Raw genomic sequence first — 18,847 nt, forward strand, 5'->3', positions numbered from 1 at the left:
AAGGTTGTAACTAAATATACTTAATATACAATTACATAAAATGTACTCCTTTTACTCATCCCCTACTCACTAATCAACCTCTTTTCAGTTCATATTCTCTCATCAGTATATGCATTTCTTATATTATACAGTATGTTACATAATTTAGCTTCCATCCCTGTACCATACTCATCTTGCCTAAAAACTGTTCCAACAACACATGCCCCCTCCAGTCAACCCCAACCTAATAATTAAAGTAGTAAAGTATTACACCCCTACACAGTCCCTGTCTTCTGCTATGTACTAGTTATTATAAACAAGGGATATGCAACCAAATATTAAGTGTTAATTACTTTCATTTAGCAATTTAATTCATTCTAATGTTTGGGAGAGGACAATAATTAGATGTTTATCTTTCCCCACACAAACACTATTCATTAATGGCTTTTCACACATCTAACATTCAGTCCCTGTCTACTGTTACTCAAATTGTGCCCAAATTTTGGCATCTTGCCCAAAAAAAATGCCTACACACTATCCTGCACTCAATCTCTACCAAACAGATCCCCCCAAAAATGCTCTTTCACATCTCTAAATTGTTTCTTCCGCTACTCAAACCCTTAGTAAAAAAAAAACCTTAAATACGCTCCCTCCACTCAACTCCTACCTACTGAACCCTAATAAATCTTCCTCCACTCAGCCCCTACCTTCAATCTCTCCATATACACTCAATAAAACTTAACCTCTACCAATTAATCATTGAATACACTCCCTTCACTCCAACCTTAACCACTAACCCCTAAATATATTTAATTTACAAATAATCCCTATACACATCCCTCTTTTCACCCCAGTACACACTGAACTACACTACTGATCCCTAAACACAATTTGTACCCACTTATCTCTAAATAATTTTTCTATCCGACTCAATACTAAGTGATTATCTCCTTCCTTACCTTCAATTCCTATACAATGCCTCCACTCAACCATTACCTAGGGATTCCCTAATACACTCCCTCCACTCAATCCTTACAGTATATCCTTTCTTGTGCCATCCACCTCCAATACACGACTCCAATACACTCAACTTCATACCCTTCACTTGCCTCCCCATTTGATTTGATTATATTTTAAGATCTATTTTAAAATACTATCACAAATCACAAGTGTCACTATTTTTAATGACCATAAAAAAAAGTTTTACCTGTATACAACTCATAAAAATGCAATTAGTCTATTGTATAAAATTCCTTGTGCAAATAATTAATACAGCAAATTATATATTGCATAACCTGAAAGTATTAAACTCAAAATTAATCATTAAAAAAATGTTCTTTGTAATTTATCCCATGTGCATGGTAAAGCAGAGTTTTAGCTTTTTTATATTGAATTGTTTGCTTATATGCAAAAACAAATATATTAATAACTATTGTAACAATATTATAATATTAATATAATATATGAAATTTCATCCTTAAGACCTCTTTAACTAATTCTCATATTTGACAAATATTTCATGGTTTTCAACTGTCTTTAAAATAATTTCCTGTTAGAACAGAGGAAATAAATAACACTATATATTTTTTTTAATTTTAAATACATTAAGATCATTATTTCATCTTCCACCAATTGCCTCTGTAAGTCCAAAATGTTCTGTTCCACACTCTTAGACCTGTGATTCCTAACAGAGAGACATTTATACACATAACTTTAAAGTTCTTTAAAAAAAAAATGACTATTAATCTATATAGTGTATAATATACATTCAGGTTAAGTGCTTGCACCATAAGGATAATCATGTTTTTGTTTTAATGCCTTGAGGCCTTAAAGACATTGCATACAAGGAAACCACCGCTGAACAGTTGGCACCATTTTAAATTAAATATTAACAGAAAATACCTTTTTTACCTTTAAACTAAAATGAATGAAAGTTGCTGAATTTGAAAGGTTTGTCAGAACTAGTGTGAGTGAAACTTTTGGACTTTCCGGCTTCCTCTGACTTTAGGAAGTCAGGGCTGATGGTCTCTTCTGGCTCATTTCTCCTCTTCAGATCAGAAGCAGAAGAGAATTCAGCATGTGGGTACAAGTAGGAATCGGTTGATTCAGTGAAGGAAGCCTCTAAGGAAGGCAAACTGGTATGCAGATCCTGAGCAAAAGATGAGTAAGGTGGCATGTTGGCAGACTGAGGATCAGACGATAATGAAGTGTGGAATCTCTGTGGCTCGTGTAGGTTCAGTTTGGAAACCAGAGGTTTGCCTACAGTTACTGTTCGCTGTTCCTGCACCTCCTCATCAAGATGAGTGTACTGATAGTGAAGACACACAGTGAATGACAGCTCGCTCTGTACGGAGAATAAATACACACATATTAAATCAGTAGCTATGTTAAAATACAGTTAAATAATCTGACTGTGAGTTAATTTGATATTAAAAAACACTTTGGGAAGGATAGACTAAGTCAATCAAAAAATTTTCCCTCAGATCTCTCTGAATTTGTGAGCAATAAAATGCTAATGATACAGATGGCTCTTTATAATAATTGTGAGGTTGTATTGTGTCAGTTGAACTTTGTGTGAGACAAAGTGACAATAAATTTGTCTCAGTATGTACAAGTAAGCAAAGACATGATGGATAATGGGTGTATTTTAAACTAATATGTTTACAGAGTTGCATATTCATGAACAGTTAATTGAAAAATTAGAAAGAATTTATTCAGAAACTCTTCAGTAACCACAGCCACTGAAGCAACCAGTTGTTACTTAGTATTCCTGAGAAGGCAAACCAGTAATGACCTTGAGTCTTTGAAGTGCACAAAGACGAGTGAAGAGTTGCGGTTGTTCCGGTGGTAGACGTTCGTCCATGACTAACAGCAAACTCCCAGCATCTCGAAGACTCGCTTGGTTGGTACGCTTAAGGTCGGTCTCTGGGCCCTAAAACAATATTGCATGCAAATGTCATTATGTCTACCTATCAAATGTCTATATAATAGTTGCTGTGATTACTTTTGTTAACTGAATAATGTCCCAGTTTTCTTGTGATTCTCTAAATGGCATGTCTGAAGGTTTCACTGCATGTTGTTACATTGCATGATTTTATTGCATGAAGCTTCATTGCTAGTGCTAATAATAACAACAACACTTCCTCTGAGCAGTGAGTATTTAAAAATTGTCCTAAAGACCGTGTTCATTTTGCCTTTTTCCTGCAAGACATTGTGTTTCACTTGATTCCACTAGATAGTGAACTCCAAACACAACCGACCTTTGCTAAAGCCGAGTTTATCGTCTCTACACACAGATATTCGTTCCTCACACGTTTGCTATTACATTAAGCCCTAATATTTTAACGTTGAATGGACTAAAGAAAAGAAAAGTTGACACCCAAAAAAGGGTAACCAACAACAATGATCCCACTAAAACTGAATAAAAGTTCTCTTTATGTTTTAGGTAATTGGTCTAGCCTAACTGTCAAATTTTAAAACCCAGTGTGGCCAGTGAGCCATAGATATACTTAAAAAAAGTTCTTAAAATAACATAAGGCATAAACAACATATTATTTATGTTAGGTATAAAATAAAATGTGCTTTTGTAGGAAAACCTGATTCTGATCTCCTGAAGTGTTTTGTTTCAGCAACTGTCAGAATGATTTTTGATGATTGTGGACCATCAAATGTTTGTTATCCTTATGCTCTAGCAGCTTTGAAGTCATTACCTTAACAGCCTTTGACTTCCCTATTGTGTCCAACAGATGAAGAGAACTTTCTGTTATACAAATGTACCTCAGTGAAATCAGACAGCTGAGCGGAGCAGGTACTGATGTCTGTGGGTGTCTCCAGAATCCGGGTGTAGATGATCATGATATTAGAAAATTCCGCTGCGAAACCCAGTTGCACTTTCACGCCGCAGTCAAACTGAAGCACACGACTCTCTGGCAGAGCTGTAACACCAAAAAATAACAACAATTCGGCATTGTCAGTGCTTTTGTTAAGGTGTATTGAAATAATTTTTTGTCTAATCTTCATAATTCACAAATGTGACAATGCAGCAACAGAAACATTTAGATTATTTTCATTCTTTTAATGCCCTACATTCAAGAACAAAATAATTGTCTCACACTTTATTATTCTATTTTTTTTATTTATTTTTGAGTTCATCTAAAGCATGTGCTTTATACTATATGAACAAAAGTATGTGGACCCCTGATCATCACATCTATATATAACGGGGACTTCCCCGTCACAAAGTCTTTAAATGTTTAGAATATCGTTGTTTGATTTGTTAAGTTTGTTAAGATTTCCTTTGATTGGAAAAGCCAGACCTGTTCCAACTTGAACAGCAAGCTCCAAAAAGACATGGTCAAGGTTGGAGTGAGAGGTTTCAGGTGTCCTGCACATAATTCTATCGTTAACCTCACTGAACTACATGCAAATAACTCACCCAAAATCAATATCTGATCTAAGCTCTTGTGGCTGAATGAGCAAATCCCCAAAGCCACACAATTGAAAATCTAGAGCAAGACCTTTAGAGAAGGGTGGAGATTATTATAAGAGCAAAAGAGGACTAAGAGTGTTTTCTTTCTTGTAGAGCCTGGGAATTGTTGCAGTTGTGAGGTGCCTGAAAGACTGATACCTCCGGATCTAATCGAGTGACATGCACCACATTATAACCACTAGTGAGAGCTTTTAGGTCGATGTTCTGTAAAGTATTTTGGCAGAGAAAGAGACTGCAAAATTCATCAAAGTTTAAAACGACTCCTCAGGCACTGCCACACCTCACTATTTCAACTGATTGATTTCAGAGTGTCCATTTCACAGACTTTAGTTCAACAAACACATTTTTGAGAACTAGAACTTGACTTGTGTAATGTATTTATATAGTTGCACAGAATTAAACCATGTGTCCATATCCCCCCTTTTTTGTTTAACTGTATAGCGATATATATAGCATTTACTTTTCTACATGTCCTGTCATAGGTTACTGTTTCCTATTTTATAGGCCATATAAAACTATGATAAAACTATGGTGGCCCGATATGGAACTGTGCAAATGTGCCCTGTCTATTTTTTAACACTATGGAATAACCTCATCTGAGAAACACCATTGTATTAGAAACATATCAGCTGATAATCTCACCATGTGCAATGGACCACTGCAAGTTACGTGTTGATGCCATAACTGGACACTCTGGTGCTTGAATGCGATCCGTTAAAGTCCGGCGCTCAGAAAGGTTACTGCGCAGCTCCAGGGCCTGACGACCACGGGTCAACTCATACCTGCCCATATCTGCAATCATAAACAGGTCATGTCCAAAATGCTCTTAAACAGCCACAGGAAATACTCTATGATATGCAGTTCAAACAAGGCTAAAAATAACCAACGTGTCAGAACAGAGCTCAAACCTCAAAAGTGTGAAGATTCTAAATAACCATCACAATGTAAACAGAAGTGTCATATTTGCACAAACCAAATATTTAGAGTTTACTTTAAAGCAACTGCTTTTACATCCAGCTAATAAACCTTTTGGCAGATTGCTGTTATCCTGCATGTTCTAATCATGAAGCAATATACCCAAGATACATATTTTTAAATTTGTACTATATTTGTGTATATTTACAATTCATGTTGTGAAACATTTTCAGAACAAGTTAGTTTCTGCTATTATGTAGGTTATAAGCAGCTATAACAGTAATATCCTCATCTGCATCTCTTTTTTTCTCTACCTTCAATGTAATAAGACAAATAAAACTCATGTCATGTTAATGAGAAATCGGGAAGTGCAAAAAACTCCCCTATGTCCGAGAACTTCGACTGTCGTGATAATGATAATGAATACTACATCACTGCATGCTAAATAAATACTTTACAGCAGACCTCATTCAACGCTCAGACACAAGCTCATTTGGACTCATCTAATAATTAATGAAATAAGGTGAGGCCCAGAACCTTCAGCTACTCGATCCAGCATGACAGTGACCTTCTCCTGCTCCATCAGTCTCTTCTTCAGGAAGCTCATGAAGATTCCATTGGACAGGTCATCTTTGTTCACCTCAAATGCCTCGGCATCAACACATCTGCATTCAGTGAGACAAACATTCAGTTGCATCTTCATGATCGTCATGATTTACCAACCAGCATATGAACAAAGTTTGTAAGACTCACGTTGCATAGCCAAACACAATGTTTGCTGTGACTTTCAGAGGTCCAGGCTGCTGAATGACGTCATCATTCAAGTTTCTGTAACAGTAATGCACAGATGCAGAGACTGAACAGAGTGGAAAAAGAGCTTTATTTCACATAATAGATTAACAATATGGAATTGATATATTAATTGACATTATGGAATGTTATTGTTATAGAAATTATCAATTCTAATTCTGCTCAGGAGGTGTTTCTATAACAACAGCTCTGACAGTAGTACAGCTCCAAATCATAGGTTTATGTCAATGCACTTATTTTAATGTTATCGAATCTAAGGCATCATATGCAGGGATTTGTATAGAAGACACACCACATTATCAAAGACTAAAAGAGATGTATAAAAACGTACCGCTGTTTAAGAAAGAAAAAGAAATAATCATAGATATGGTGAGGTTTTATGGAAGGAATCTCGAGTGTCAGTGTTTCATATCACTCAGTAAGTTTTCAAATATGGGACAGGATCGAGGAGTTTGTCTGTGCTATGTGGTTTCTCAGTAACATGACAAGCATTTTTCTGTACTTTTTAACTCTAAAAGAAAGAAAGAAAAATGAGAGGCTTAATCCCTAAAGAAAGGTTTTTTAGCTTTTGATTGCTTTTTATACATATAATTGAATAATATGTATGATTTGTCATTTTTTAATAAATACAAATGGCAATGATTGGCAAATTGCCATGTTATAAGAGGAATCAAATTCTTTGGGTTGTGCTTCACATCACCACCCTGTCACTTATTATTATTTTCTGATTTTATGACATCATGTCCCAAAATGTTTATTATTTACATGTTTTCATCTAAAACCGAAATATCGTAAATACAGATTATTTCCTGAGAAACACATTTCTCTGTGGACCTTACAACACTATATATATTGACCTTACAACACATATTCATACTGTGCCAGCACTGATAGTGTTAGAGGATGTTATAAACCGCACCGCTTGCGACACATGTCAAGCAAGAAGACGTTGAGGCCAGTCTGACGCTCCTGCATGCGCTGTAAAACGTCCTGCACCCAAAGACAGTGATCCGACGTATACGAGGCCGGAGCGTCTATAGGCACCATGAAGCTGTTTCCATAATTCTCATAGCCATGTCCAGCATAATAAAGCAGCCCTGCATCATACAGGCACACAGACAGAATAATCTTATACACCCAGAGGTCATTAGAAGAAATATAAATACCTACATTTGGTGTATAGGACTGGACTAGCAATAAACAAACAGCATCCTCTCTGAGTGTCAAGTGGACTTCATCATGCATGTGGTTTAGGCTAAATTGCATTATTTCACGATTTCCTGTTCTACATAAAGCACCTGCAATCATACACATTCTGCAAAGTCTTGTGTTTATAATTATTCTGAGCCTGTTTTATGTTTTCTTCTTTGGAATTTAACACGTGTCCCTTTAATATCCAATAAACCTATTGCATATTAATTCACACATGACTTTCCAGAGTAATGTCTTGAAAAATCAAAATTCCATAAAATATGCACTATATGACCACTAGAATAAGCAGAGGTGTACCATAGACTCCACGGCCGAGCAGCAGCAGGAACTCGGTGACGGCTCGGTGCATCTCGTGCCGGTTGAGGTCGAGTAGCGAGACCACCTTGAAGTCGAGTTGCCGCAAGAGGTTGCTCAGCTCATATACATCAGCCATAGGAGCTCTGAGCTCTCGGTGGTGGGCATAATTCATATTCCCCATCAGCAGTGCAACCTTGTCTGTGGCTAAAAACATACAAGAAATTTGATATTAATGCTTTAAGATTAACAGCATTAATAATAAACACTTCCAGGTAGTGTGCTCATTAGTGGACTACAAGACATTATGAATGAAATTGTACAGGTTTCATTTGTTTTTTGAAATTTAACTGTACCATACCGTATAAATCCCCCATATGTCGTGGAAGAGAACTGGCTTTATCTGAAAAGTAAGTGCACCCATGAGTGGATTAAGCTGTTATATATATCATGATGATAATAACTCTAAATAGATGTGATAAAAATGTATCATACGTCCATCATCTGTTTCCCAGTAGCCTCCCGTGCATGACCCAGGACCTGAATTAAAACAGTGCCATTCATTTATAGAAGAAGCTTACTACTATTTCTTTACAGTGACAGATTAAAGGAAAAACACATCACTGACTATGTTGGGTGGCATTTATATATTTGTATTACATGGTTGGACTCAACATATAGTATCTCTGTCGAGGGAACCTTTGCTGCAAATCAACACAATGTTCTTCTGGCTAATTACTTTGTCCCAAAATGAAACATTTCTATTTTCATAGCACAAAAAAGAACATCAAAACACCAAATGTGGGAAAATCTTTTGTTAGAACCGTATGTTCATAGATCTACTACAGTTCCATAAAATAGTAGAATCAATGCTAAATGAGCACCAAAGCACTCATGATGACTTGGTTGTTTTATGTCACCTGTCTTTATGGTGTTTAACATTCTTACCAATGTCTACTTGCACGTTGTCACTCCACATCTCATGATAAAGATTGAATACTCTGCAACTGTAGGTTCCTCTGTCTCCTGTAGTTACACATGGAATCTTAAAACATCACACACACACAGACACACACACACACACACACTTAGATATAATGGATATAAAATGTATACCCCGTTAAAATGTAAAAAAATAAAAGCAAAATAACTAATCATGTCAAAGAACCTTTTCCAACCTCAATGTGGAATTACAACATATGAAAGTTAAGTGATTTTATGAAAATCTTACTTTGTTTACCCTGTTAAACGATTTTTTGTAATGGGTGGAGTATCTCTGTCATACAAGTTCCTGCGTGTAAGGCATTACTATAGACACCACATGGAATTACAACAAACACGCTAATATTATCCTTTTAGTATTAATCGTTCATATGACTGTATGGGAGAAATAATGCACCTTCACTCCAATCATATTTGAGAATTCAACTCGATTGTAAAGACTTTTATACCACAGTGTGCTTGATTTCTTAAATCAGTTGTTGGTTAATTATCCACACACCTTTTCATGTGCCAGGGGACAGTATACTACAGTATTTGTGCTTTCTCTGTAACATGACAAGCTGCATATTCAGTGTTTTATTAACAATCCAGAGAGACAAGAAGTGATGTATATTTCTATTATAGTATACAGTATCTCACAGAAGTGAGTACATCCCTCACATTTATGTAAATATTTTATTAGATCTTTTCATGTGACAACACTGAAGAAATGACACTGTGCTACTATGTAAAGTAGTGAGAGTACAGCTTGTATAACAGTGTAAATTTGCTGTCCCCTAAAAATAACTGAACACACAGCCATTAATGTCTAAACCGCTGGCCACAAAAGTGAGTACACCCCTAAGTGAAAATGTAAAAAATTGGCAGAGTTAGCTATTTTCTCTCCCCGGTGTCATGTGACTAGTTAGTGTTACAAGGTCTCAGGTGTGAATGGGGAGCAGGTGTGTTAAATTTGGTGTATCGCTCTCACTCTCTCATACTCATCACTGGAAGTTCAACATGGCAACTCATGGCATGGTGAACTCCATGACCAAGATGGTTAAGGCAGTGCTGGAAAACAATGGTGGCCACACAAAATATTGACACTTTGGACAGTGTCAATTTGGACATTCTCCAAACAATATGACACTTTGGCCAGCGGTTTAGACATTAATGGCTGTGTGTTCAGTTATTTTTAGGGGACAGCAAATTTACACTGTTATACAAGCTGTACACTCACTCACTTTACATAGTAGCACAGTGTCATTTCTTCAGTGTTGTCACATAAAAAGATCTAATGAAATATTTACAAAAATGTAAGGGGTGTACTCACTTCTGTGAGATACTGTAACACAAGTAAAACCAGGAGCCACTGCATTTTACTGATGTTTTATAACATGTAACGATAAACAGGTCAAACGTATAACATTCATACACTAATAAATTAAAAATACTAATTGGATGGATGGATGGATGGATGGATGGGTGGGTGGGTGGATGGATGGATGGATGGAGTGATTGATTTACACCTTTATGAAATGTTTGATGGCATTCAGTAGAGGTTGCTTGTTGTGGTACCACTGAAACTGGGGAGGTGGGTTGGCCTGGGCAGAACATTCCAGATATAAAATATCACCCTCAGACAAGACCTGAGCTTTGGGCTGCTGCATTATACACAGCCCACTCACTGATGACGGGAAGTTCACAAAGCCTGCAAAGAAATCAAGACACATCCACTCAGCCTGAGCCTCATGGTAATTTGTAGTGTAAATCAAGCTCTGATTGTAGGATTAATCAAGTCACCTGAATCAGCAGAGCGTAGCAGTCGGACGTGGGCCCATGCACTAAACACGTACATCTCCCCAGCACTGACGCGACAAATGTAGGCACCTTCCCGAGCTGGGTTCAAAATCAAATCTGGCAAATTCCCACCAGGCAGCTAAAAAAAACACATTATTTCATTTAACATCATTAAAAATCAAATTTAATTATTTTCAAACTAAATGTCTGAATATTCCTTTTGTCTGGTTCACATCAACAAAGACATCGGTGAGGCAACAACTGTTTTCAGCTGCAAGTTAAAAAGTACAATCTTCACATTTCTGTATTGATACAGTGTGTGCTGTTAAGAGGATTGGCTGTGCTTGTGTGTGTTGTTAGAGGATTGGCTGTGCTTGTGTGTGTTGTTAGAGGATTGGCTGTGCTTGTGTGTGTTAGAGGATTGGCTGTGCTTGTGTGTGTTGTTAGAGGATTGGCTGTGCTTGTGTGTGTTGGTAGAGGATTGGCTGTGCTTGTGTGTGTTGGTAGAGGATTGGCTGTGCTTGTGTGTGTTGGTAGAGGATTGGCTGTGCTTGTGTGTGTTGTTAGAGGATTGGCTGTGCTTGTGTGTGTTGTTAGAGGATTGGCTGTGCTTGTGTGTGTTGTTAGAGGATTGGCTGTGCTTGTGTGTGTTATTAGATGATTGGCTGTGCTTGTGTGTGTTGGTAGAGGATTGGCTGTGCTTGTGTGTGTTGGTAGAGGATTGGCTGTGCTTGCTGTTAATATGGAAACAAATTATAAATAGACCTCCTGAAACTAAATTACCCGAACTATCCTTCTTTCTTAACACATCCTGTTTGGCTTGTTACAGTAGTTCACACCAGGAATGTAACTCAATATAAATACATTATTTAGAAAGAACAGATGATACTGATATAAATAAGAGGAACACTATATGTGTTTTGTGTTTACAGACTTTGATCCCACAGGACTCAACAAAATAGTTGTACAATAAGGAGGTTTTAACTTTCATGTGGGAGATTGTTGTTAGCACAATATCTCAAGAACAAGCAACAAAATGTGTGCATGCCAATGAGTGGAGATTACATTTTGGAGATGATGTCTGAATTAGATGTTCTTTCTTGCTATGAGATGTTTTTTAGACAAATTAATTAGTTCTAAGGAAGGCTTGTATTTAGTCGAGGGATATAACAAAAAACAGCACAACCAGATCCAAACATAAACGGTAATCGCATGAGCAGGATAAAAAATTAACTAAGTTCATGCAGCTGAGGTTGAGGAACTGAATTCACACTCCATGCTCACACTGAGGATATTGTACATCTGGGGATTTTTCCAGTGTTTCTAAAGGCATTGTTGTAATGTTCAAATCTAAAGAAAAAAAGTCATATGTATATACATAGACAGCTGTTTGGAGCTAAACAGCAAAGAGCTTGACACAGATACAGACATGAATACAGATACACATACTTAAATGTCTAAACAGGTAAAGACAGTAGCATTGTGTTAGTTCACCTCATCTTCCTTCCTGAACCACTGGTAGCTGAGTCCCGGTGGACCGATGGCTCTGCAGCTGAGGGTCACTGTGCTGCCCTTCGGCACTTGCACATTTTGAGGATTAGTTTTTATTTCTATTGGCACCACTGTAAGTAAAACAACACACACACATACACACTTGATCATCCATAATAATCCATTATTATTTATTGGTAATGGGTTAATACCAGTGTATGTATTAATTTTAATTATTAACATTAAACTACTTTTCTGTGTATATGTGTAGCTTTACTTTTTGCTGCTGTTTAAGATTAGAGGTGGAACACAACATTAATTAGCTGTATTAATAATAATGTCAGTGAAGAACAGCAAGAAAAATGTATGTAAATACTGTATGCCATGAGGAAACTGGCAGCCCCGTGATGTTCAATCTTTTTAAGGCATTGCAGCAAATAAGCCAGTGTGCATTTCCTGTCAGTGAGCAGAGCCAGCAGGTATCGGCCAGGACTGCCACGAGCGTTGAGCACCTGGAGAGAGCAGCTGGTCATCTCCTTCTCACTGCACACAGGGAGGAACATGGACACAAAAAAATGATCAACTATATATGAGTAAGTGGAATACTGTAAACGTTCATCACCATACTTAATTCCATACATCCATCTATTGTCTGTTCTGCTTATCCCATACATGCACATGTGAAACCTGGAGCCTATCCCATAGGACTTGGGGCTGTCCCTAACTGGTCATCTGATACTATTGTGAATGTGGCTGTATGAAACTATAAACTATATATATAAAACTAACTTTGCTTCTCACATCATCAGGTCATTCTGTGCATTTTTCTTCTAAACACTGGTGATGGTGTTAAACTTTCCAAAAGAAACTGTTTAAAAAAATTGTTAACAGCAAATATTCTGATGTGAAAAATTAAATCTTATAAAGACGTCTAAGACGTCTTTGAAACAAAGGGGTGGAGCTTGTGTGCTAGAATATTTAGTCCAATTAGCAGTCGTGGCCTAATGGTTAGAGAGTCTGACTCGTAACCCGAAGGTTGTGGGTTCGAGTCTCAGGCAAGGCACCAAACCCCCCCAACTGCTCCCCGGGCACCGCAGGATAAATGGCTGCCCACTGCTCCGGGTGTGTTCATGGTGTGTGTGTGTTCACTGCTGTGTGTGTGCACTTTGGATGGGTTAAATGCAGAGAACGAATTCTGAGTATGGGTCACCGTATTTAGCCGGATGTCACTTCACTTCGCTTCACTTAAGACTACAGTGAAACAGGGATTACTTGCAAAAATAGTGTGACAGACTAAAAACAAGAAACATAGAATATTCCACAAGATCACACCTGTAGTAGAATTGTGGCTGCTCTTTAACTGCTTCTGCCAATTGCCTCCAGCCACAGTTTGAGTTGTCCAGCATCTCTGCGAGTCTATTCCGCACATCCTCACTCAGAGTCTCCAAGCCCAATTTGCCATCGGCCATATCTCAGTAATGTTCCCTCAACAAGTGCCAGCAACTGTGGAATCAAAATTGCAATTTTTTATCAAAGTAATTTGACATAAATGCAAAAAACATATTTCACACACACTGTATACCTATAATACGAGTGAAATCATTAAACTGGATGATAAAACTGTATTACAGTGACTGGATTACCACAAAACAAGTGGTAATTAGCATGGAAATATATTGTAAATTAAACTTTATTCTCTTTAATCTAAGAAAACTAAACTTTAATCACAGGATTAGAGAATACACAATGTATATATATATATATATATATATATATATATATATATATATATATATATATATAAATGAATAACTGTTGTATAATAATTTCCTCATGAGGAAATGTTCATTCAAGATATTGCCAAGATACATTTTTGAAGGATGTGAAAGTCGTTAACATCCCCCACCAACCCAGCCACCCCACCTTGTAGTGAGTCATTCTGAGTGAGTCACATCTCATCCCAACTCTGTAGCATAAACAGCAATAACAAAAACAGCTAGCATTGTAGTAAACAACCTGTAAACACACATAGCTTATCTATTATGAATGACCATTTATTTAACTAGCACAGATAATGTGAACAGGTTCTAGGATTCGGATCCTTAGTTTGAACCCCAACAATATCACTGAGCAGAAAACTTGATCACACACAAGGCGACGGTTTAGTCAAGCGGTAACACTCTCTGGAAACCAACAGGAAACACATGACATTTAAGTGAAAACTCCACCCATTAATATTTATATACTGATATGTTTGTGATGTGTTTAGTGATTCTTGAGAAAGTGATGGTCATTGCTGTATTTTAATTTTTCCTGTGAGATGTTAACAGTAGCGTGCTCAGCTTTGACCACACTAATCCTCTCAGGTTCAGCCACTCTAAATGCAGCCATAATTAAACCAACACTATTTGCTTTGACCACACTAATTTTCTCAGCTTCAGCCACACCAACCACAGCCATAACCACACCAATGCTATCAGCTTTTACCACACTAAACCTCTCAGATTCAACCACAGCCGTAACCACACCAGTGCTATCAGCTTTTACCCCACTAGCCCTCTCAGATTCAACCACACCAACCACAGATGTAACCACACCAAAACTATGGACTTCAAACTACGGACCAAACTAACCCTCTCAGCTTCAGCCACACCAACACTCAACTCCAACACCAAGATTCTCGGTTTTCACCACAACACCACTCTCAGCTCCAACTACACCAACACTCTCAGCTCCAACTACACCAACACTCCCAGCTCCAACTACACCAACACTCTCAGCTCCAACTACACCAACACTCTCAACATCAATATCAACACCAATACTTTCAGGTTCAATGCCAACACTCAGCTCCAAAAACATTAAAACACTCAACTCTAACAATGCTAACATTCTAAAATGTTTTTTATATCAAGTTTCAGGCAAGGTTACAACACAAAAATCTCCAACCACACCAACAACCTCAGCTTTAGCCACACCCACTCCCTTAACCCCATCCAGACCAACGATATCAGCTTTAATGACACGAAGCCACTGAGCTCCAACCGTAACAATATTCCCAGCTACAACTATACATCAAATCTCAAATTTATTGGAAATGTTTTGATGGATTTTAACTATACTCAAAGATATAACTTTGTAGTGTATTCTAGAAAGTTTAAACCAGTGTGTCATAATTTTGCAGGTGACTTTACATCACACTAAGCTCCAACCACACCAACATTCCCAGCCTCGATCACAGCCAACCCCTGAACTCCACCCACTCCTATATTTTCAGTTCCAGTCTCTCTCTCTCTCACACAAACAGACACACACACACCACTTACAACCTCACCCGATTAGTTAACCTCATTGCCCAAGGGAATTTACATGTAATTCCAATCATTATCATATTGTTCCTCTATTTAAGGTACTTTCCGTGTCAATGTTGCATTATGTTTCTTCACAACTCACTCACTATCACAGTATTCTATCTAAAATCACACTGAAGTTTTTTTTTTTTTTTAATTAAGCACCACTGCAAACGCCTTTGCTTATTTAGGTCTTTTACTTTTTAACCGTCAATGAGGGTTGTCAAATGATGCCATAAGCCCTTTTTTGAAGTGATAACCTGTCTTAAACCTGAATATGTGGTCAGAGAGACTTAAAAATCTTTAAACAAGACACAATAAACAAAAAGGTTGTTGCTTGGTGCTATTCAATCTAATGGAAATATATAAGTGCGTACAGTTATTATACAGTCGTTGTGTTCATATAACCTTTTTTATATAAAAGTGAAATAATACTGCTAAAAATACGGTTTTCAAAATTCAACATGAGACTTTATGTTCTTAACTCAGTTGCTCTAATGAACATAAACAATGATTTCTTACAGATAAGTATCTGAATTGCTGAATTTTGTAAATTTCAATCAAAGGTTACTGAAAATAGTCTTCCATGTCCACTTGCATCTGCCATCAGAAATGATAAAGGATAAGGATTTTGGGTGTTTTGTTTTCCCCGGTATTATTCATTACTGAAATTTGGCTACATTACTGTGTTCTGTTTTCAATGTCAATGCACCTGGTTCTCTCAAATGCCCGAAATGTGCATATCGATATCAATTTAGAATGCTACTGCCAAAAAATATTTGATTTCTGAGACAATCCACCACAGTACAGCAATAAGTGAATGTGCTAGTAGTCATAACTCAATCACAATTTGCTCTGGGGGCAGATGACTGATCAGCTATATGATCAGTTTAAGAAAGTGAAAAAGTGGCTAGATTTTGGTGTTTTACAGCTAATGTTGTGGTTATGATGTTGTTGAACAGCAACAAGTGGGTTTATCATCCAAACTGTGCTTGAGTTCGTGTATCAATATGTGTTGATTGTCTCCTGCTTCTTTAAAATTGTCCTTAAGGCTCTTCTTTTTTCTTTGGCTATGAGGGCACCTTTGTGTCTGCCCACACTGCCATTTCATGGGTAAATGTTTTGAACTCTTCTGTTCAGAATTCTGTTTTCCTGAATATAAACTACACACAAAAATCCAGGTTAAATAAAGATTACAGCTGCATTGCTATAAAACCTTAAATGACTGTAGACAATGGGACACCTCATAAGGACTCCTGAACATAATACAGTGTTAAGTTCAACTGGTGTTAAGTTCAACTTAAGTTCAACTGGTGATAAAGGTAATAAATGATGTGTCTTGTCCATCATAAATATTCAAAAAACAGTATGTCATGGGAAGCACTATATAGGAGCAAAGGTAAACGTGCTGCAGTGTCCAGGATGCCTGTACATTTTAGATTTCATTAAAAAGCAATACTTATATAAAATATGTACTAAGTAATTAGAATGAAAGTTTTTTTTTGGAAGAAAACAGATTTTAACAATTAATCAGCTACTTGAAAGTGTAATAATTTAACTGTCCAGTCTTATAAAAGTACTAAAAGCTCCTGGAATCCTCTTGGATTAGTGCATTGTGATGTAATTTAATGCAAAATTCATACAATGTCATTTATATCATACCTGCAAAATGTTCGATTAAATAGATTTTTCTTTTTACTCCATGTCTTAACTAGCTGCTGAAAAGGAAATAGTATTTTAGTTCCTATTGGTAATTGACTTTATGATATGCCTTCAACAACTTCTTATCAATAGATAATGGTTAGAAGCTTAATTCAGCTTCATAAAATACAATTAGTGAGTTTTTAATTACACTGTTGTACCGATATGAAATATTGACCTTATGTGTCATTGACCTAATGTAATTTATTACACCATTAAATCAACAGGAACCAACTAATACCTGTAACATACTCTTAGTTAAAAAAATAAAGGGGTTCTACCTGAGATTTTCTCTAAAAGGATTAGAAACAATAAATGGATTCTTTAAAATGTTGTTGTTGTTGTTGTTGTTTTTTGCTTTCAAACATCTGATCCTTGATATGGACTATTTTCTGTGAGGAGACTTTTAGTAAACATCCTGCTGATGAGGGAAGGGCTTGTTCGTGTTAATCACTCTAAGTAACAGGAACTAACTTGTTCCACTGACGTTCCCGCAACAATTACCTGTTTGAAAAATGCTCTTTTATGAACAAACAAGTTAGAATCACTCATAGATTGTTGTGAGTTTAGATGAATAAAACTCTCTAGAATGCACCGTTATAGGAAAATTCTGCAGTTTGTGGTGGCAACGTGATCCGTTTCTGTCTTTTCTATGACAGCACATCACACACATCACACACAGGAGTGTTCATGACTTTCATTTTAGAGCCTATTGTTCAAAGATCTGCTCTCTGTTCAAGTGAACAGTGTAGAGTTATCAGCACATGGCTGTAATTCAAGAGTGCAAATGAATCAATTAGTGATTCGGTGCAAATGAATCACTTTACTGTGAATGAACTAAACAAGCTGTGTTCTCTCTCTCACTCACTTACAGTATGTTGTTCTCACAATTGCTCGGAGTGACAGGTGCCTTATATCTTATATCTGTACACAGATGAGCTCGAATGGAATCAATGTCAATATTAAATATGAAACGGATCACATTGAGGCATGATGAGTGTAAATATAATGTACCTGTGTTGTAGTAGTAAGGTTTCCCGGAAGTGTCTTCACTCGCTGGCCTTTAATGAGCTTTTTCTTGTTTTTGGTTTTATTATTTAAAAAACAAAAACAAACAAACAACAGAACAGAAAACAGTCAGGGTTTAAAAACCGCGATCAGAAAAAGATCCATCAGTTTCTTGTCCGTCAGATTCAATCCTATAAGTTTGATCATCAGCACATAGTTTTACAAGATCCTGAATCCTGGAGCTTCTGTAAAGAGCTTCTGTGCTCACAGCAGCAGTTCCTCTTTCTAACATGCATTTGCATGGAACCTTCACACTGCAGCAGCTTCGTGTGTGTGTGTGTGTGTGTGTGTGTGTGTGTGTGTGTGTGTGTGTGTGTGTGTGTGTGTGAGAGAGAGAGAGAGAGAGAGAGAGAGAGAGAGAGAGAGAGAGAGAGAGAGAGAGAAAGAGTTTTACTTTCGTCTACTCCTCCTGCAACAGCTCAACCCAGTTCACTCTCACTCTCTCTTACACGCACTCACGCACGCACACACGCACGCACGCACACACACACACACGCACGCACGCACGCACACACACACGCACGCACGCACGCACTTAATCACACTGAAAAGAGGAAGAATCGCATCACAGTGCGGATGAATCACTTTGTCCTACACCGTACAACACATTCTCAATTCTGATTGGCTGGAAAGTCTTTAAACTGATGATAGTGCTGCTGCAATTCAAACATATTTATATTAGTTAGGGATGTACCGATCCGATATTTTGGATCGGTATCGGCGCAGATCCAAGCATTTTGAGTAGATCGGGTATCGG

General features: G+C 37.2%; 1 protein-coding gene across 1 annotated transcript; it reads right to left on the minus strand.

The window, feature by feature from the left end:
• Positions 1-1,546: 1,546 nt before the first annotated feature.
• On the minus strand, positions 1,547-18,404 carry malt2 (MALT paracaspase 2). The gene is made up of 17 exons (XM_027159066.2): positions 18,037-18,404; positions 13,304-13,474; positions 12,348-12,514; positions 11,975-12,102; positions 10,484-10,619; positions 10,210-10,391; positions 8,648-8,744; positions 8,195-8,239; positions 8,061-8,102; positions 7,703-7,906; positions 7,113-7,290; positions 6,137-6,211; positions 5,921-6,048; positions 5,111-5,260; positions 3,757-3,914; positions 2,774-2,911; positions 1,547-2,323 (listed from the first exon to the last, which is right to left on the minus strand). Exons 2-17 carry the CDS (start codon positions 13,438-13,440, stop codon positions 1,898-1,900), a joined length of 2,391 nt encoding a protein of 796 aa, XP_027014867.1. The 5' UTR covers positions 13,441-13,474; positions 18,037-18,404; the 3' UTR covers positions 1,547-1,897.
• Positions 18,405-18,847: the final 443 nt, after the last annotated feature.

Source organism: Tachysurus fulvidraco, chromosome 2, assembly GCF_022655615.1.
Source record: "Tachysurus fulvidraco isolate hzauxx_2018 chromosome 2, HZAU_PFXX_2.0, whole genome shotgun sequence".
NCBI lineage: Eukaryota > Metazoa > Chordata > Actinopteri > Siluriformes > Bagridae > Tachysurus > Tachysurus fulvidraco.